This window comes from Phyllostomus hastatus, unplaced genomic scaffold (assembly GCF_019186645.2).
Source record: "Phyllostomus hastatus isolate PE091 unplaced genomic scaffold, TTU_PhHast_1.1 phas_contig_17, whole genome shotgun sequence".
Taxonomy (NCBI): Eukaryota; Metazoa; Chordata; class Mammalia; order Chiroptera; family Phyllostomidae; genus Phyllostomus; species Phyllostomus hastatus.
The window spans coordinates 23,829,342-23,851,603 of NW_025333664.1; the positions used below are offsets into that span (position 1 = coordinate 23,829,342).

General features: G+C 36.7%; 1 protein-coding gene and 1 non-coding gene across 3 annotated transcripts in view; one reads left to right on the top strand and one right to left on the bottom strand.

The window, feature by feature from the left end:
• The window catches only part of PTPRA (protein tyrosine phosphatase receptor type A), a 142,266-nt gene that overhangs the window by 21,595 nt on the left and 98,409 nt on the right, over positions 1 to 22,262 (top strand). For both annotated transcript variants that reach the window (XM_045833085.1, XM_045833087.1), the window contains exon 2: positions 22,085 to 22,166. In XM_045833085.1, coding sequence (XP_045689041.1) covers positions 22,140 to 22,166 — 27 coding nt within the window. In that variant the 5' untranslated portion in view covers positions 22,085 to 22,139. The remainder of the gene's footprint in view (positions 1 to 22,084; positions 22,167 to 22,262) is intronic.
• On the bottom strand, positions 16,583 to 16,689 carry LOC123815438. Its single transcript, XR_006785095.1, has one exon. It is a non-coding gene; the product is annotated as a U6 spliceosomal RNA (small nuclear RNA).

Below are 22,262 nucleotides of genomic sequence, written 5' to 3' on the forward strand. Positions count from 1 at the left end.
ATGATGATAGCATCAGATTACTAATATTTTGTTTAGAATTTATTTTTAGTAACAGTTCAGACTATTTTCTAATTTCTACTGTGGTTTCTTTAATCCATTTTTTTTGGTGTCTTAATTTTCAAATGTGAGGTTTCTGTAGTTGTTTTTGTAGTAGGTGTATAGATTAATTACATTGTGGTTAAAGAATATGTCTGTATGATTTCAGTCTTTTGGAAATTGTTTATATTTGTTTGCTGCTTGGCCTAGTATATCCTTCACCCACATTCCACATTGTTAATGTTAAATTGTTAACATTTTACCACAATTGCCTTATCTTTGTCACTTTATCCTTTTTATATCTACAGTTTTTATGAATCATTTGAGAAATAAGTTGCAGGCATAATGCTTTATTACTTTTAAATTAAATTTTCACCTATGTGTTTTAGCATGCATTGATGATTTGTGCCTGAATGAGTTATCACTGTAGTGGTTGCCAAATAGTGAATTTTTAAAATTTCATCATTCCTTCTGCATTTATCATATAGCATTTTATTGTAAGGAAATGCTTTCTCTTTCTGTTTTTGTTTTTTAAATCAATTAAACACATCAGCATGGATTCCTGGATTTCTGTTTTAATCATTTTTCTATTATTTTGATACTCAAATTGTCCCAGAACTCTTTTAAGCTCCTTTGCCCCTTTTTCATGCTCCCATCATTCTTTGATCACTTACTTTTCTTACTTTTTGGGTATGAAGAGATTTTCCATGCTCATCTTGTACTTTTACTTCCTCAGTCTTGGAACCAATCATTTTATCAGGGAACTCTGGTTCCTTTTATTAGAGGATATACTTAGAAAAAAAGATCTGGACACCAGGTATATTCCTTGTTACCGGGTGTCATTGCTCTTAGGCTCTACTAGAGGTCAGAGATAGGATGTTGTTTTAAAGTGTACACTGGATTTAATTTATAAGTATGACATGAAGAGGTCAATATCATTGAAGAATGTTTATTACTCATAGCTTCCTAGAAGCAGGAGGGACACCATGCTATGCAGGGCCACAGGAGGGAAGCACCAAGAGGTGAGGAGGTCAGGAGGCAGAAGGAGGGAGTGGGAAACAGTGAGAGGCTTTGTTACTGTACTGATGGGAACATCCACTGTTGGTTAGGAAGTAAAATACAGATGTTGGGGGTTTGTGGTTGGAGGGTTTGTAATATTTTCATATGTGTGCATACATGTGCATATAAACATTCAGACATCCATATCTGCATATAAATATTGTAAGCCATGAATTTCAGTCTTTCCCCTTTCTGAATTTGTATGTCCTTTCTCTGACATTGAGACTCTGGCTCTCTATCCTTTTTGCTCTACCCTCTGTAAATCACACTTCCTGACCATGAGGACCATCTCGTTGATTCCAGCCCCCTAAAGTGTTGGCTGAGCACCTCTATCTGGTTCCATGTGCCATTTTTATATACACACAGTTCAGTTCTCACTTTGTTTGGTTCTAATATGCATGAATTTCTACTAACATGGTTTAATTAAATGACACAGGTTCCCAAATATCAGTTAATAAAATGCAAACTATAGCTTGTAACCAGGGATGGCTTTTCAAAAAATTAAAAATTTACTCTGATCCTGTAATAGCTGATTAATTCCTCCCTGGACATCATTAAATTGAAGATAGCCTTTTAAATAAAAATTAGAATCTCTGCACTGCTTTCAGCTGAACTTTACACAACTGTGCATTTCCCTCTGTCTGTTCCTCTTGAAATGGTGGGCGGGTAGCAGAAGAAAGGATATGTACAATAATGTATTTTTAGTTCTTTTGAACCTGAGGGTTGCTCCAGCCATTGCTATTGATTACAGGAAGTATATTTATAGTTCCAGGGAAGGAGGGCCCTGGTTTAAGAAAACCTGGGAAGCCATATTTAATGTTTCATTAAAATTCATTTGTACTTACTTCATAGGAAGTTCTTACCTTAGAAATGTAGTTGAGATGAATGAATCTGTAACTTATGAAGTATAGGTATTTTCATAAATATATTCAATCTGTTCCCACATTTGAAAAAAAAACTTTCATTTTGAAGTTTTATAATTTGCAACACCCAAAGCAAGGGACATTTCTAGATTGTACAGGATATGTGTAAAAATTTAGATGGTTGCATGCAGTTTACAGTAAGGATATTGAAGGAATTCTAAATATTGTTACTAATTAGATATTATTATAAAGTTTTTATTGGTACAGTTTCTTTTGTTATTATCTTTTAAAAATTGAAACCAAGATACAGGGTGGGGCAAAGTGGGTTTACAGTTGTTTGTATGGGAAATAATACAATGATTAATAAGTAATAATATAAGAATAAACTCTGTTTCAACTGTAAATCTACTTTTGCGCCTCCCCTGTACATATTGTATATGGATCATAAAGTATTCTCTGTAAAACCAGTGTAGGGTTTTCTGCTAGGTGCCACACAACTTTCTCACAGTTTGGCCAGGACGGGGCTTTTGCCCGTGATTACCATGTGCCATGGGCACATTGAACACAAGTTAAATTATTCTGCAGCCCTTTCTCTCTTTTTTTCCTACTTCCTTTCTTAATTGAAGGAAGCAAAGAGTTGGTTTCCAAGGATACATCTTCTCTCTTATGCTGGTCTCAGATTGATGCAGTCATGGAAACCAGGCAGTAAACTCAGTAAACTCAGTCTTTGGCCTCTGCCAGCACTGGTCTGATCCTTTCTTTTAAAAACATGAGATTTTTTTAATATTACATTTTGGGAACATTGGTGCCAAATGATTCCACGTCATCCCAGAGGGGGGTTGGGAATGATGTTAAACAGATTTAAATGATTCAGTTAAGTATTAACAGGTTGCTAAACAAAACTTCAGTGATTTAACTCAAGATTTTTATGTCTAATTTAAATGTCAGGACTGTAAAGTACAGAATTATTAATATTTAATCCTTTTTAAGAATACTTTAAAACATTGCTAATTATAATTTAAGGTTTTAATTTTTTTAATTTTATAATTAAAAATGTTAAGAGTTGTAGATATGCTAAGCTTTATTTAGCACAATGAAGGTTTTCAGCTGACTCACTAAAGTCTATTCACTAATGAAATTAAAATATGAAATGATGTGCTCTTTAAAATATTTTGTGGCCCTGGCCTGTGTGGCTCAATTGGTTGGAGGGTCATCCTGTAATCAAAGAGTTGCGGATTCAATTCCTGGTCAGAGCATGTACCTAGTTTTTGGTTGTGATCACCAGTCTGGGTGCTTACCCCATTTGGGCATGTACCGGAGGCAGTCAATCGATGTTTCTCTCTCACATTGATTTTTCTCACTAAGAAAAAATATCCTCAGGTGATGATAAAAAATTTTTTAAAATAAAATAAAACATAAAATAAAAAATATTTTGTGGACTCTGAAGCTGACTGCCTTTGTTCAAATCTCATCTCAGCTACTTAGTAGAAATGTAACATTGGACAAATTATTTAAACCTTCTGTGCCTCAGTTTCCTCATCTGCAAAATGGGGGATAATACTATCCACTTCATGGGGCTGTGGTGAGGAGTAAATAAGCTGAATTCTCTAACACACCAGACTTCTGGGGAGCACTCGGCAAATGTTGACTATTTTATTTATACACAAAAAATAGAATTATTGATGAAGTTGTAAAGGCTGAAAAATAAATTTAGAGAAGGTTTGTACTGAACTCATAAAAGACCTTTTAAGGAAGGAAGGTTTTTAAATTTTTATTTTAATCCTCACCCAAGGACATTTTTTTCACTGCTTTTAGTGAAAGAGGAAGGGGGAGGAGAGCAAGAGAGAGAAACATCGATGTGACAAAGAAACATAGACTGGTTGCCTCCCTTATATGTCTGACCTGGGACTGAACCCACACCCTAGGTATGTGCCCTGACTGGGAATCAAACCAGCAACCCTCCAGTCTATGGGATGACACTCCAACCAACTGAGCCACACAGGCCAGGGGAAGAAAGAAAGGTATTGACATGTACTATTTTTAAGGCAATAGGACGTGTTGACATGTACTATTTTTAAGGTTAACAGGAGTGGAGGATTTAGGAATTGCCTACCTGCCCCAAATGAATAAACCACCCATTTTCTTGTCCCATATAAATATTTAGTATTTGGTTTATATAGCTTAGCAAGGTATTTGTCAGATTGGGAAAGATTGATTTATTGCTACATGCTAGGTAGATGACAGGATTCAAAGGTGAATAAGACACATCCTCTTCCCTTGACAGCTTCTTGTTTTGGAGGGGTGTGAGTGGAGAAAAGATGAAGTGTGGATGACCTCTTACAACACTTAATTCTTTATACACTGTGTTAAGTGCTACACTATAGAATTTTAAATTTTAAAAAATGATGTGGAGATAGGAGGGAGCACAAATTAACTTAAATATGCAAGACTAATATGAAGAAAATGATAAGGCTTTACTGAAGGATTTTTTAAAAGATATAAACAAATTAGATGTTTATGCTATGTACCTGAGTGCGAAAGACTTAGATATTATAAAGTTATTGTATAGATATCAGTGTTCCCCAAATTATTCTGCAGACTTAATGCAGATTGTTTTGTAAGCCCAGAGGGGTGCACATTTTTGAGAGCTTGACAAGTTGCATATGCAGTTCATTTGGTTGAGTAAATTTACAGTTGAGAAAATTTTGAAAAGGAATAATAATTGAAGGGTGGTAGAAATGAGGAAGGTATATGATACTTGACTATTCAGAGTAAAATATACCAGAAGGTTAAAAATATTTAACAGCACTTGTCATTCATGTTAGAATCAACAAGCAAGTATTTTGAGCAGAATAGTAAGTTCCAAAACAGACCTGGACATGTGTGGGAGTTTAGATAATGTGATAAAAAATAACATTTAAGAATCAAGGAGTAAAGGGTGGAATATTCAATAAAATGGTCCTGCAATAGTGGTCTGTATGGTGAAAATATGTGAAAATATGTGAAGATTGCTAATTTATTCTATGCTTAAATAATCACCAGATTATAGAGTATGCTTAACCAAATTACTGAAGTAACCACATTCTTTATCCTTTCTCTAGAGTGTACTGAGTGATTCTTAAAGTAAGAAGCAACTCATGGCTGATAGACTACTTTACATATATACCTTGCCTTCTGCAGTCACTAGTTGAATTTTATACTTGAGGTGTCAGTATGCTTCAAACCTGCTTATGCCAGTTTTACTTATTATTGTGATTTTGTAACCTAATTACATATTATATAAACTAATGCAATATGTGTACAAAAAGTTGTTTTTAAGAAAGTTAAGTTGAAGATCTTGAAAGAATTGGATAAACAGAACCCTCCTCCCCCCGATTACTGTCTTATTAGTTGTGAGCATGAATACTTTCAAAGATTAGGAGGGGAAATCATATTAATGGTTTGACATTCAGTTGTCTCACAGTTGCCTAAGTTCCTGCTCTACTTTAAAGAAATTGAAATTTGAAGTCACAGACATGTATTATGTATATGATATATGCACGAATAAACATGTGAAACATTATTTAGTACATCTATACTCAAAGACGAGGCCTTGGCTTTCTGTCAGAATATTGGCAGATGAATGAATGTAAATATATTTGCTTTAAGTAGAAGTCAGATATATGGTACATGTATTTTTTTGATTACCTAATTTACTGTACCTTTTCTGTACTAACCTAGGCCATGTCCTGTTTGTTGGGTAAAAGTTTTTTTATCAGTCTCTGGAGGAAATAAAGAAGATGTTTTTATATACTTATGTTAAGGAAAGTCTTTCTCCAAAGGAGGTCATCAGATATTTTCTGTAAAGGGCCAGAGAGTAAATAATTTAGGCTTTGCAGGTCAGAAAGCAAAATTGAGGCTATTATGTAGGTACTTTATAATGAGAGAAAACACACATTCTCACAAATTTTGTATTGATGAAATTCAAATATAATATTTTGTTAATACTAAATTAATAATGAATTGCTATTACGTATAATTTTTTTGTAATATAAGTATACTAATGAGAAAAATGGATTTCTTTTTTTAGGGTGATACACTTTGTTTAGTAGGGCTTCAGAGTCAATGTTTCACCTTATCAGAGTTGGTTTAAAATGTTTATTAATGCAATCTGCAATGAGATTTTACATATTTCATCTTTGAAAATGTCTTTACACAGATGTACAGCCAAGTATTAATATCAGCCCACAAGCATATGATTTTAATTGAGCATGTTAATAACTTGAAAAAACATTTATAGAATTATATTAGATTTTTCTTTTAATATTTGCCACTTAGCATATTACATTGCAGATTAAGTACTTTGAATTGAAGGTTAGGCAGAAGCTCCATATTTGCACTATTAAATTGATTTTGAAACACAGAAGTTTTCTTTGCACTTGCATTTGAAAGTCCTAAAAATGCTTCCAGAACTGTAGTTTGAGCCCTGGCTGGTGTGGCTCAGTGTATTGAGTGCAGGCCTGAGAGCCAAAGAGTCCCCGGGTTGATTCCCAGTCAGCACACATGCCTGGGTTGCAGGCCAGGTCCCCAGTAGGGGGCGCATGAGAGGCAACCACATACTGATGTTTCTTTCCCTCTTTCTCCCTCCCTTCCCCTCTCTCTAAAAATAAATAAATAAAATCTTAAAAAAAAAAAAAAGAACTGTAGTTTGAGCTAAGAAAATAACAGTGTGGGGCAAAAGTAGGTTTACAATTGTTCATATGGAGAATAATACAATAATTAATAAATAATAATATAAGAATAAACCCTGTGTTTTGTATACTCACAAGTGTAAACTTACTTTTGCCCCACCCTGTGTATCCCCTGAAAATTTGTTTGGGAATTGAGATCTCTCTTGTTTGAACTTTTGACAGCACGGGAAGTGTATAAATCACCTTGACATTGCTCATGATTCAAATATTAGTTTTTATCTAAATGATGTTACTGCATATAGTTTCTGATTGCATGTAAGTACTGTTTGACCCTGTAATTTTCAGCTGAATTTTTTAAATATTTTAAAATCTATGGTAAAACTAAGTTTCAGAACTATTCATTGTTTGATAATAGTGGCCAAAAGAGGTCTTATTCTTTTGAAAAATTTCAATCTCAACCCTGGCTTTAAAAAAATAAGTTACATAGTCTGATTTCTGTTCAGATCATATAAGTCTTTCACCTTTTACTAAAAAATAAAAAACATCACAATAAACCTCTTTACTACTGCTAAGCTGTCAAGCTGTTGTGTGGTCAGACAGGTCAGGTTATTCAGCTTTTATTTATGATGATGGTTAAGTCCATGACAGCGAATGGAGGTCACCATCAACATTGTTGGTTCAAAAGCACATGATAAATTCAAGTATTTTCCAGAGTACTTGCTGATGAAAAATATCATAAGCCCTTTTCTACTTCACACATATTTTTATCATCAATTATATTAACACATCTTAGCAGTTTCCACTTCAGGTTGTACTGAATTAGTTTGTTTTTGCAACTTCTGGTTTTTAGTTGTTCACTTTAAACTTGGCATTGATTCCCTGAATAAACAATAACCGAGCAGTGTTGGTAACATCTGTCAGCTCATCAAGAGACAGGGAAATCTGTTTGAAAGAGTTTGTCTTGTGTTTTGTATCCCTGAATGGAGTAGAGAGAAGAGGGTTAGTCCTTTTTCTTTCCTGCCTTAGCTATCTATACATGTTCTGTTCAGAAGACAGAACGTGTGAATTATAGGCGCCATCAGATTCTCCCACTCAGGTCTTGGCTTTTGTAACTTCTTGGGTGGTTTTACAAGGGCAACGTAGTTGGCACTACTTGCATTGATGCCATGTTGACATCAAAGTCGAGGGTTTGATTTTTCAAATAAGATAGAAATTTGTTGGTTTCATTAAGCATCTTATAAGTAATTGAATTTAAGAATTTGGAATTGCTTTTTAATTTTATTTTTATTGTTTTAAATAGCTATTAATAGAAGCAAGGGGGTAGAGGGATTTTTCTTTTTAAAGACTTTTTAAAATTTACTTTTAGAGAGAGGGGAAAGGAGGGAGAGAAACATCAATATGTGAGGAAAACATTAGTAAGTTGCCTCTCTCACGCCCCCATCCAGGGACCTGGCCCACAACCCAGGTGTGTGCCCTGACTGGGACTCAAACTGGCAACCTTTGAGTCTGAAGGCCAGCAATCAGTCCACTGAGCTACAACAGCCAGGGCTGAAGGGATTTTTCTGAATCAACTCTTTTTAAAAATAGTTCTACCTTTGGTGGGATTGTAGACTTTTCTAGATTTGTTAAATGTTTCTGAAGATGGTTGGTATAAGTGTTAACTTCATGGGTGCATCTTTTTCTAGTTCTGAATTAAGTCAGTCCTGAATGAAAACAACCTGGTAGGTGAGTAAATGGTATTGTTGCATTTGCTCAAGGCAGTAGGTTATCAAGGTGTATCACCAGGGATGAGAATTCTACTTTGCATTTCTTTTCAAAACAGGAGTTGTAGAATTTGATGTACATGAAACATGCTATTTTTCTTTTCCTATAGTCCATGTGGATGATATCATTAAACTAGACCTGGGCTTTTAGAGCTTGGTTTAAAATAGTGGAATGATTGGGTAAGTGATAATTAGCATATTTCATGTAGACAAGGACAAATATACTTTTCCTGAAAAAACTGATCTGATCAAGAGGAACCTTATGTTGAGCATGGCAGGAAATAAACTTGTAACACCAATTATATATAGTTTAGCAGCTATGACTAGGGGAAGATGAGTAAAAATTAAGTGTAAATTATAAGAAGTTTGGGAGAAGGTGATTTTGTGATCTAACTTTGTGAGAGGCAGAGGTGGGGACATTGGGTAGACATGTACACATCCCTAGATTTTAGAAAAGCATACTTCAGAAAGTGGAGAAGACATGGGTATGACTCGGTAGGAATGGTATACCAGAAGGGAAGTCAGTTTAAAGAAAAACAAAAACTGCTTTTAACCCAAGATAGGTGGTTGCTTCTGATATATATTCAGCCTTAAGAAATTAGGAGATAAGAGTTTTGAAAAATATATGGGGCTATTAGCCTATCAGCAAGTATAGAAAAAATAAAGTAACATAACTTGTTTTATAATCTACTTAGTATTAAAACATTTTTTATGGAAAGTTTTTTGATCTTTTATGGCTTTTCTGTTTTCTAGAGCTGCACTATCTAATATGATAGTTGTCAGCCTCAGGTGCTGCTGTTATATTGGACAGTATGTATGTAGAACATTTTTAACATCACAGAAATTTCTGTTGGACAGTGTGAAAATTTGATACAGTATTATAAAACTTAGTAAAAGTAAGTAGGAGTAGTAGAGTACTTTTTATCTGGAAATTTTACTAAGGAAGAATTAGGTATTTATAATACTGAGACATTGGTGTGTGCTTTTTTTTGTTGTATTTGCATTTGTCTTTTATTTTGAAATAATTTAAAATTTATAGATAAGTTGCAATAATAGTACAAAGAGCTTTTCCCCTCCCTCAACCATTTGAAAGTAAATTGCTTACTTGATGGCCATCAGCCCTAAATACTTTGGTGTGTATTCCCTATAAACAGGGATATTTGCCTATGTAACCACAAGACACCCATTAAAATCAGGAACTTACAGTGATACGGTAGTACCAGCTAATCCTCAGATCCCATTCAAGTTTTACCAGTTGTCCCAGTTATATCCTGTGTAACAGAAGGATCCAGTTCAGAATCACACATTGCATTTAGTTGTCATGTGTGTCTTTGACTTGATCATCTTGATACTTTTGAAGAATATAGACTAATTATTTTGAGAACTGTTCCTCCATTTGGGTCTGATGTTTCTTCATAGTTAGATTCAGAATATGCATTTCATCAGGAATACCACATAAATTGTACTGTATTCTTATTCTAGCCTGTCAGAGGTATACAATTTCTCTGTCCCATTTATGTATGCTAATTAACCATGATCACTTGATTAAGATGGTGCCTGCCAATTTTCTCTACTGTAAATTTATCTATTTTTTTCCATTTGTAGTCAGTAAACATTTTGTGAGAAAGAGGCACTTTGTGACCATGTTAATATCATTTCTTGTCAAACTTTGACCCACTAGTTTAAGCATCATTGATATTTTTGGGCTGTATTATTACTACAGTGGTTGCCAAATGATGATTTTTCTAGTTTCATCATTTCTTCCACATTCATCAATTGACATACCATTGTAAGGAAAAGCTTTCTTTTCTCCTTGTTTATTTTGTATTTTTTAAAGGACATATGGATTCTTACTTTACTCAATGAGTTAGTTATTATCTATTAATATGATTTGTTATTTGATGTTGAATTTGTCCCAGATTTGCCCAGTGCAAGCTGCTGGCTTTAAGCTGGCTCCTGTATCCTTTTAGCATGTCCTATCATTCTTTGATCACATCCCTTCCTTACTTTCTGATAAAACAAGATATTTCAGTCTCTTCCTGTTTTTCTGCCCCAGCCCTGAAAACAGACCTGGAGGAGCCCTGGTTCCTTTTATTGGAGAATGTATTTAGAAACCAAGCCTGGATGCTAGGTATGATTGTTCTACTGGGGCCTCACTGCTCCTAGGTACCGTCAGTGAGTGTATACATACACAAACATATATCCTTACAAATGCATCCATGTCTCTCTTTCTCTCTCTTTAAAAATGCTGTGAGTTCACACTGATACCTCTGATTCCAGCCCAATACCTCAGAATTCATTTTATTTTTCCTCCTTTCATATTTATAACTCCTATCTCTCTGATGGAGAAACTTGGCTCTTATAATTCTTAATATATTTACTTAATTGATCAAAAACCCCTCTAATGTACACAGTCTGTCTTTTCTTATGAGACCATGTGTATGCCAACCTTGTTCAGCACCACCTAATGGTATTTAGGCTGAATTATTCAGGAAGGAAGTACAGTGGACCATCATTACCTGCAGATTCCATATTTGCAGATTTACCTACTTGCTAAAGTTTATTTGTAACCCTGAAATCAGTACTCTCTTTCATGGTGTTTCATATACATGCACAGAGGAGTGAAAATTTTATATGGTTCAACACATACATTCCTAGCTGAAGTCATACAAGGTGATGCTTTATTTGCCTTCTTGTTTTAGCTCTCATACTATAAACAGCGGTCCTTTTTGCAGTCTATTTGGTGCCATGTGTTTTGGACTTATTTTGTGCTTTTTATCGGTGATTTCAATGTTTAAGATGGCTCCCAAGCATAGGGCTAAAGTGCTGTCTAATATTCATTAGCAGGAAGGCTGTGATGTATTCCTTATGGGAAAAAATGCATGTTAAGTAAAGTTTGTTCAGCTATAAGTTACAGTGCTATTGGCCATGGGTTCAGTGCTAATGAATCATTGATATAATGCATCCAGAAAAAAACACACATACATTTGCCAGTCTATACACGGTCACTTCAGAAAGTGACATCTGTAGTGTATGATGAATCTGTGGAAAAGAAGGAAAAGTGGGTAAATTTGTGGATTTGCAAGATGATGCACAGAAAAAAAGATGATGTACAGAAAAAAAACATAGCGGGACAGCATTGTTGGTCACTACAAGCATTGCTCAGTGTTTTTGTCACAAAAGGGTGTTGGATTTTGTTAAATGCTTTTTCTGCATTGAGATGATCATGTGTTTTCCCTCTTTATTAATATGGCATATAATACCAATACATAGACCTTTAAATAGCAACTAATTAGCTGTTAGCTTCTCTTTTATCCCATCTTTTACATTGTGTGTAGGTTTATTATGAATGACTGTTCAGCAAGATTGTATTGCAGCCATGTCTTCAGGATACGATATGAGATTATCTTTTTAAAAATCAACTTTATTGAGGTATAATCAGTCTTTTTACAATTAAATGTACCCATTTTCCATATAGAGTTGGGCAGTTTTGCCAAATTTATGTATTTGAGCAACCATCACCACAGTCAAGATATATAATATTCCCTTAACTCTAAAATGTTCCCGTTGCCCTTCCCAGTCACACTCCACCTCCTTCTTGGGCTCAAGGCAACTATAGATCTACTTTCTGTCAGTTAGATTTGTCTCTTCAAGTGTTTACTAGTTAGAGTACAATTGACCCTTGAGCAGCATGGGTTTGAACTGCACAGGTTTACTTATACAGGGATTTTTCAATTGACTCTGCAGTTCAAAACCACAGTGTTCAAAGGTCAGCTGTAGTAGGTGCTCTTTTGTCTGGATTCTTTCACCCAGCATGATGTTTCAATGTTCACCCATGTTTCAATGTTCACCCATGTTGTTAGGTGTATTAGTAATTCCTTTTTTCTTTTTTTCTGAGTAGTATTCCATTGTATGCATGTGCTGTACAGCCACCCCTCAGTATTCATGGGGGATTGGTTCTGGACTGCCCCGTCCCATACCAAAGTCCTTGGGTGCTGAAGTCCCTTATATAAAATGGCATAGAATTTGCCTATAACCTGCAAACATCCTGCTGTATACTTTAAATCATCTCTGGATTACTTATAATACCTGATCCAATGTAAATGCTATGTAGATGGCATTTATTATTCAGGAAATAGCACTGTGTTGTTTAGAGAATAATGACAAAATAAAGTCTACGTGTATGGTAAAGACAACTATTGTAGGTGTAACTATAGTACATGTCAGCAATGACTTAACATTTTTTCCCTGAATATTTTTGATCTGGGGTTGAAGGTCTAAGTAGTTTATTTTCCATATGTTAATAAGCATTTGGGTTGTTTCTAGTTTGATTCCCTCATGTATAAAGCTTCTAGGAACACATGTGTACTAGTCTTTGTGTGGATGTATGTTTTTATTTCTTTTGGGTACATCCTAGGAGTGGTATTGCTGAATTTTAGCTTTATAAGAACCTGCCAAACTGTTTTCTATAATTTTACACTTCGCATTCACATCAGCAATGTTCAAGAGTTTCAGTTTCCTCCATATCCTTTCCAGTATTTGGTATTGTCAGCTTTTTACTTTTTAGTCATTATGTAATGGGTCTGTGGTAGTGTCTTACTATGGTTTTTATTTGTATTTTCCTAATTACTAGTAATTTTGAGCATCTGTTTATATGCTCATTTGCTTTTCTGAAGTGTCATCTTAAATCTTTGGCCCATTGTTTTGGATTATTATTTGTTAATATTAATGCTTGAATTGTAATACTTCTTTATATATTCTGGTTACAGTTCATCAATCATGTATATGTATTACAGATCTTTTCCTCCCAAACCAGTGGCTTGGTTTTTGTTTTTGTTTTAATTTGTATTTTATTGATTATGCTATTACTGTTGTCCCAAGTTTTCCCCCTCTGACCCCCACCCGGCTTCACCTACTCCCTCAGGCAATCCCCACACCATTGTTCCTGTCCGTGGGTCATGCATAGGTTCTTTGGCTGCTCCATTTCCTATACTGTACTTTACATCCCCCTGGCTATTCTATAACTACCTATTTGTACTTCTTAATCCCCTCTCCTCTTCACCCATTCTCCCACCCTCCTTTCTAGTCTGGCAACCATCAGAATGCTCATCTTATCCATGATTCTGTCTTCATTCTTATTTGCTTAGTTTGTTTTTTAGATTCAATTGTTGATAGATATGTATTTATTACCATTTTATTGTTCATAGTTTTGATCTTCTTTTTCTTAAGTAAGTTCCTTTAGCATTTCTTATAACAGTGGTTTGGTGATGATGAACTCCTTTACTTTTTCTTGTCTGGGAATCTTTTTATCTGCCTTTCCATTCTAAATGATAGCTTTGCTGGGTAGAGTAATTTAGGTAGTAGGTCCTTGCTTTTCATCACTTTGAATACTTCTTTTCATTCCCTTCTAGCCTGCAAAATTTATTTTGCGACTCTCTGTGCCTTTTGGAATTGCATGTCTATTTCCTTCATCAAATTAGGAACTTTTTTTTCATTATTTTTTCAAATAGATTTCCAATTTCTTGCTCTTTCTCTTCTCCTCTGGCACCCCATTCATGCAAATGTTGGAATGCATGAAGTTGTCCCAGAGGCTGCTTATACCATCCTCATTTTTTGGATTCTTTTTTTCTTCTTATTGTCTGATTGGTTGTTTTTTGCTTCCTTGTGTTCCAAATCATTGATTTGATTCTTGGCTTCATCCACTTTACTGTTGTTTCCCTGTAAATTGTTCTTTATTTTAATTAGTATATCCTTCATTTCCTACTTGATCATTTTTTATGCTGTTGAGGTCTTTACTAAGTTCCTTGAGCATCCTTACAACCAGTGCTTTGAACTGTAGATCTGATAGATTGCTTACCTCCATTTTGTTTAGCTCTTTTACTGGACATTTGATCTGTTCTTTCATTTGGGCCATGTTTCTTTGTCTCTTCATTTTGGCAGCCTCCTTGTGTTTGTTTCTATGTATTAGGTAGAGCTGTTATGATTCCCTGTCTTGGTAGCATTGCCTAATGTAATAGGTGTCCTGTAGGGTCCAGTGGCACAGCCTCCGCTCTCACCCAAGCTGGGTACTTGAGGTGCACCCTTCATGTGTGCTGAATACAGCCTTTCTCTTGTAATTGAGCCTTGGTTGCTGTTGGCAGGTCTGTTGGAAGGATTTACCCAGGACGGTCAGCTGCAAGAACTGGCTGTGATCATTGACCACCAACCTCTACCTCTGTGGAGGCACAGCTGTGTGGAGGCAGGGTGGTGGTGCTCCGATGTGTTCTGTAGCTATCCACTGTGTGTGCAGGCTCTGGGGTTTCCTGGGCCAAGGTCAGCTCCACCTGTGTTCTGCCCAGGGCCACCCTGCCTGAGCTATAAAGTAATCTGAGATGGCTGCTACTTGTGTTGGGGTTGCAAATTCCCAAGTGAAGCCAAGCTGTGAATCTAGGCTGGTTGCTGCTAGTGCAGTGCCTGGGGCCACTTTGCAAGAGGTACAGGAGCTGGGGGTTCACTGAGGCTGGCTGTTGATTGTTTGATACGATTTAGGAAGGTATGAAGCATGAGCCCTGACCAACCATTCATATGGAAAAGCAGCTTGTGTGGGCCCATAAGTTGGGCAAGGTGGAGTCTTAGGGAATCTCAAGGGCTGGGCAAATGGTGTTAGCTAGGTTGATGGAGTCTCAGGCATGGCACCAGCCTGCTGGCTCTATGGCTCTGTGGAGAGAGGGTTATGAAAGGGACATTGGCCTCTGCCAGACAATTCAGTTTTTCCCTGTATACCTCTGATGCTTTTTCAGGCTGCTGCCCCATTGCTGGAGCTCAGAGGAAGTGAGTCTCTGTATTCTGTATGTGGGTTCTTTTAGAGAAACTGCTTGGGATTCCAGAAGTTTCTTCCACTGACTCAATTCCCATTGGTTTTGCAGCCAGAAATTATGATGACTTATCCTCCTGGCGCTGGAGCCCTGAGCAGAGAGGCCTAGTGTTGGACTAGACTCCTCGCTCCTGAGATATCCCTCTCAAATTATTATCCACCACACATGGATGTGGGACCAGCCTGTTCCACGGCTCTGCCCTTCCTACCACTCTGGATGGATGTGGTTTCTTTAATTCTGTAGCTATCAGCCTTCCATTCAACTTGATTTCTGAAGGTTCCGAGTAATGGCTGTTCTATATTTTAATTGTAATGTTAATGTGGTTTCATGAGGAGGTGGGCCATGTTTACTTATGCTGCCATCTTGACCGGAAGTCTGAAGATCATTTTTTGTTTTTTTAATAGTCTCTCAAAGAGCAGAAAGTTGTAATTTTGATGGAGTCTAAATGATCACTTTTAAAAATTAGTTCATGCTTTTTGTGTTCAATCTAAGAAGTCTGTCTGTCTGTCTGTAGGTAGACAGAATCCTAAGGCGACCTTTTTTTAAAAATGTTGTTGCAGTACAATTTTCTATCTTTTACTCCCATCCCAACCCACCCACCCAGCCCTCCCCTCCTCCCTCCCATTTCTACCCACCCCTGGTTTTTATCCATGTGTCCTTTATACTTGTTCCTGTAAACCCTTCCCCTTTTCCCCTGAAATTCCCCTGAAATTCCCTCTCCTCTCCCCTCTGAATTCTCTCAGTCTGTTCTTTATTTCAGTGTCTTTGGTTATATTTTGCTTGTTTCTTTGTTTTGTTGTTTAGGTTCCTGTTAAGGGGGGGATCATATGGTATTTGTCTTTCACTGTGTGGCTTATTTAGCTTAGCATAATGCTTTCCAGTTGCATCCGTGCTGTTGCAAAGGGTAGGAGCTCCTTCTTTCTTTCTGCTGCATAAAATTCCATTGTGTATATGTACCATAGTTTTTTGATCCATTCATTTACTGATGAGCATTTAGGTTGCTTCCAACACTTAGCTATTGTAAATTATGCTGCTATGAACATTGGGGTGCATAGGTTCTTTTGGATTGGTGTTTCAGGGTTCTTAGGGTATAATCCTAGCAGTGGAATTGCTGGGCCAAAAGACAGGTGCATTTTTAGTTTTCTGAGAAAATTCCATTCTGTTTATTTTATTTTATTTTATTTTAATCATTGTTCAAGTACAGTTTTCTCCCTTTTACTCCCAATCCAGCCCACCCTTCCAACCCTCCCCACTTCCCTTTCATTACCACCCTCCCCCTAGTTTTTGTCCATGTGTCCTTTAAATTTGTTACCGTGAACCCTTCCCATTGTCCCCTGAAAAATATGGAACACTTCACAAATTTGCATGTCATCCTTGTGCAGGGGCCATGCTAATCTTCTCTGTATCGTTCCAATTTTAGTATATGTGCTGCCGAAGTGAGCACCCATTCTGTTTTCCATAATGGTTGTACCAGTCTGCAGTCCCACCAACAGTGCACTAGAGTCCCCTTTTCACCACCTCTCCAACATGTGTTGTTTGTTGCTTTGTTTATGATGGCCATTCTGACTGGTGTAAAGTGGTATCTCATTGTGGTTTTAATTTGCATCTCTCTGATAGCTAGCAATATTGAGCATCTTTTCATGTGTTTCTGGATCCTCTGTATGTCCTCCTTGGAGAAGTGTCTGTTCAAGTCCTTCGCTAAGGCGACTCTTGATGACCTAATCCACACTCTTGTATAACTTTTTTTCTGGGAGTGTGGGTATTCTGTTGCTATGATGAAGATGTTACTCTAGTGATTGCCTAGTACGTTACATGGCAAAAGGGAGATTTTGCAGATAGGCCTGACCTAATCGCATGAACTCTTAAAATCTCAGTCCAGAAGAAGTGAAAGGATTTGAAACATGAAGATTCAACAAGAGGGAGGTTTTTTTGTTGTTATTGTTATTGTTTACTTTGAAGATGATGAAGCCCATATGGTAAGTATTGTAGATGGCTTCAGCAACTGAGCATGGCTGGTGGGTGGGAAGTAGCAAAGAAACAGGGACCTTTAAGTCCTGCAACTGCAAGGAAGTGAATTCTGCCACAACCACATGAACTTAGAGGAGGATCCTGAGTGCTAGATAGATAAGAACAAAGCTCTAGGAGCCAGATACCTTGAGTATATCCTCTTGAGTCCCTGAGCAGAAAAGTCAGCCATCCTGTGTCTGGACTCTGACCTCTAACTCTGATAATTTGTTATGGACTAATATAAAATTAATACAATATGTCAAGATTGTAAAGTTTTCTCTTTTATGTGTTCTTATGCTTTTACATTTGATCTAAAATCTTTTCAAGTTAATGTTTGTATATGCATTAGGCTGAAGTTCAAAGTTCATTTTTTTCCACATAGGTATCCAGTTGTTTTAACACTATTCAATTGCCTATTATGTTCCCATTAAGTTGCCTTGGCATTTCTGTAGAAAATCAGTTGACTCTCTATGTGTGGTTCTATTTCTGTACTTTCCAGTTTATTCTCTTGGCTTATATGTCTGTTCTTATACCCATAGCATTCTGTCTTGTTCTTTGTCAGATGGTCTTCCAACTTTCTTTTTCTTTATCAAAATTGTTTTGGATATTTTAAGTCCTTTATATTTCTCTGTAAATTTTACAGTCAACTTTATATCTTTTGGTTCTGCAGTTATTTTTCTGGATCAGGGAATGTTTCTTTCTCTGTGCAGCATTTTGAATAATTTTTTCTGATACATTTTCCAGTTTATTAATTACTGAGTGTTTTATGCCTGCCTTATGGTTTTGATTTTATAGTTTCTATGAGACTGTTCTGTTTTCTGTATCCTGTGCATTTTATGTTGAGGGTTTGTCTTTCCCCAGTGGTTTCATTTTTTATCTGTTGGAGATGTCTAGGGGTATCACTGGCATGGGCCAGTTTTGTTAATTTCTCATGTTGGGGAGGCTCCTAAATCATAAAATAGAGTAAGTAAATTTAGACCTCAAATCCATATGAAGCATTTGTCTATGTTTTCAAATTCTCATGGGGAGCCCTTTTCTCCCCTACCATAGATTAAACAGTCAGACAAGCTTTCTGGTCTTGTTCATGCAGGTGGATTTTTTCCTTGTTTATTTTCATTGAGAACATGGGCTTCTGAGGGCTACAGCTTCACAAGAGATCTTAAATCCAACTCCCCACCTTGCTCAGGAGCCTTTTCTGCTTTTCTCCTGCATTCTCTCTCCTTTCTTCCACTCCTGTTGGTTGCTGAAATGTCTTATTACAGATGCTTCTGGGGATAATACAAAGGTCAGTACCTACTTCTAGCTCTGGCCTTTGGTTCACTTTTTATTTCCAACTCTAGGAGCTTTTTCTACTTTCTTGAGAACTTAGCTAAGCTTTTTAAAGGATGTTACCATTTATCCAGCATTCCCAGACTTTAGTAGCTGGAGAGTTTTAGTAGTTTCTATAGAATGCTGTATTGCAAGATAAAAAGGATAATATGACTGTGTGCTTTAAAAATTGAGTTTAATTTGTAGAAATCTTGGGTGTCGGTCAAAGTGTAACATTTTTAATATATGCATGTATTAATTTCTATTTTTAAATGGCAACTCCTTTTAAAAAAAAGGGATCAGGAGCCTGATTTTCAAGTCTGCTTCCTGAGGAAGCAAAAAGGCAGAAACTGGGTGAGTAGTAGCAAGTCCAGTTGTTGCTATAGTAAACATGGGACTTCCTGGCAATGACTTAACAGTAGGAAATGGAACCACGGCAGTGTCTCTCTAATTTGCCACAAGGTTTTGTTTCCCATCTTTGGCATAGGAGTTTCTGCTATATCAAGGAATTGGCCTTTCCAGTTTATTTTACTCTTTCAGTGAGGCATGATTAGAAAGTCTCACTGGCTGTGTACATTGCACCATACTTATTAGTTTTGTAATTGTGTGACAATTATGATAAATTTAAATCAGGTCTTTGAAACTTTCCATGCATTTCCTTCTTGAGGGAAGCCCTTTTCCTCATGTGGCTATTGATGTACGTTGTTTATAGGCCCTATTCAACCAGGGGATGAGAGCATAGATTTCAGAATAAGATATACCTGGACTTGTGCCTTGCCACCAGCCTTTGCTTTATTGAAATTGTGTATTTAATGTGCTATCTACATGTAGATGCATTGCTAGTACAGCTGGAAAGAGAAATGGACCCAAGTATTGAGAAATAAGGCCAATGATTGTTCTTTGCTCACCCAGTTACTGTCATCCTTGCTGGGGCATTGGTCTCATGTGTGAGAACAGGAGGGTGAACTGAACTACCCCCATAGTCTCCTCTAAAAGTCTTGAGTTTAAATTAGTGTAACTTTTGATTAAACAGATGAGGAAGCTGAGCTTATGAAATGTCTGTAAAATCCACTGCCTGGTCTTTTAGTTCTTAGTACTTGGGCATATGCTTTCTTTTTTTTTTTAAGAACTCCAGCAGTTTGGTTATGAATTACTCCTTGGTGAATTTTGGCACATTGTATACAAAATACAACAATTTTGCCTGCCATAAGAATATTTCTTCAGGAGCAAAATTTAGCACAAAGTCTTCCTTGAATATTTTTTATTATGTATAAGTAATAGATGATAGTTCAGGAATACTTGGATAGTACAGAGGCCCCAGCATTGTTAACATTTTGGTTACTTACTAGAAGTCTTTTTTACCCCGCTGTGGTTTTTGTTTCTTCATCAGTGTGAATACCCTTAATATATGTGCCAGTTGGGTTCTCTGAAAGCAGACCAAGATGGAGTGGGAGAGCAAGGGGCTTATTGGTGTGAGTGTGAAGGGACTACAGACTTGGCAAGCTCAGGAGGGGCCATGTGGCAGGCCTTACAAGCTCAGTGAATGAAAGTAACCATACAGGATGGTCTAATCATAGATTCCTAACTGGGAGGGTCATAGTACGTAGTCATGTCCCAGGCCTATAGCTTCCTTAACAAAGGTCAGTCTTTTGCCTTAAGTGAGTACTGTTCATTTTTCTTATGCATTCAGTATAACTTACCTTTGAAATATCAGAGTACTTTCCCAGACTCCTCAGAGGCACAACCTGGCACAAGACCATGAAACTTCTTATTGTCTTGTTGCCTACATACATACGATCTCTTATTTATTGTAAATGTTAAATGTTAACTAGCCTGTACCCACCAATGTGAAAGAAGTATATGTCTCTACATTTTACTTTTTATCCAGTCCTAGAGATTTCCCTGCTTTGTTTTCTCCCATCCTTTTTTGTTGACATTGGGGAGTAATGACTGTGAGAAAAAAGGTAGGGTTGGGTATGGGAAGCCACCAGACTGCAGCACACACCTGACAGTCTCTGCCAGCCCAGATTGCCCAGGGGGCAAGTACCTCACTGGACGGAACCGCTAGGGCCTTGGACCACTACATGGCCCAGTCATTGGGCAGTCAATAAATGTCTTTGTATGAAGTTTTTTATTGTATTTAGGATTATGTTTCTTGACTAGATTCCCAGAAGTAAAATAAATTCAAGTGTGTGAACATTTAGAAGACCCTTTCTGTTGAAAGGGATTGTCTTCCACAGTGTCAGTGCAGAGTATGAGCAGCCTGTGGCGTTAGATCTTTAACGGCATTGGACCTTGTTTTCCTATTCTTGGCTCATTTGTACTTGAAAAATGTGTCTTTTCTCCCGTTTCTAACCCAAAGTCTCTTATGGTGTTTAGTGGGCTGTGAATTTAGGGATGTGGTTCTTAATCCTCTGTACACAGGTCCAGAAAGATGGGGAAGATAATGATAAGAATGATGGCTCTAGAATCAGATTGGCCAGGTTCAGGTCCTGGCTCTGCTGTTGACCACTTTGTGACCCTAAACAAGTCTCCTTGTATCAGGTCATTCATTCAAATAATGAAGAAAATGACAACATCTTCCTTATAGGGCTGTTTTGAGGTTTAAGTGAGATAGAACACATAAAACATTATGTCTGGCCCATTGTGTATACTTAAAGGGTAGGTATTATTTCAATATAATTTTATTATTTTGGTACCGTAAGAATTAGAATGGAAGAGAACTTTTAATTCAGGCTATATTCTTTTTCCAAGAGAAAGAACTGAGGCTTAAAGAGGTTAATACATTTGGCCTATGTCACTTAGCTAATGACTTACAGAGCTTGGACCTGAAGGTGGGTCTTTGGGATTTCAACCTTGGCATTTGAGGATAATTCTTTGTTATGCAACGGTTGTCCTGTGATTTGTAAGACAATTAAAACTAGCTTCAGGGACCTAATGGTCCAAAAAAACCTTGCAGTGGAATACCTTATTTTGCTGGGTATAATGCACGCCCACGTTTTTGGCCGAAACTTTCAGAACAAAAATATTTTGTTTTACTTTTTTAATTCAATTGTTTATTTATGTATATTTAGGTACTTGTTTTTTTGTATTATAAAAGAATTTTAGCGTTTATTTTTTAACATACTATGGTACAAGAGATTTTCTGTAACAAATAATTACAAAACACAAGAACAAAAAGAAGGTATTTCAGGTACTGCACATATGTAATGCACATCCTTATTTTTCCTTCAAAAATTTGGGCAAAATGCACATTATACACAGCAAAATATGGTAGTCTAAGTTTTGGGAGAAGGGAGGAGTACTCCATCTTGCCTGTACTGGAAGGACCTAATTTCTCAATACATCCAGAGCTCCTGAGTGATCTAAAAACTATTTAATTTAAATGGAGATTTGTTCTGTGGGTTCTGGAATGTTAAACACAGCTCTATGAAACATCTCCTTAAAGTGTATTCCTCTCCCTGGAAACAAATCCACGGGTTTAAATAGGGTTGTTTCACCTTTCTAAAGGTTTTTTCCTTTAGTTGCAGGTGGCAAAACTAAAAAAAAGAAGTATTTATGGAATTCCAGTGAGTGGGGATGGATGATGCAGTTCAAATAACTAAGGTAAGAGAAATAAAACCAGAGCTGTGTGGAGGCTTTGTTCCCCAAGTAAGTGTCCTCACAAAATAAAGCTAAAATCAGATTCTCTTCCATTTCATT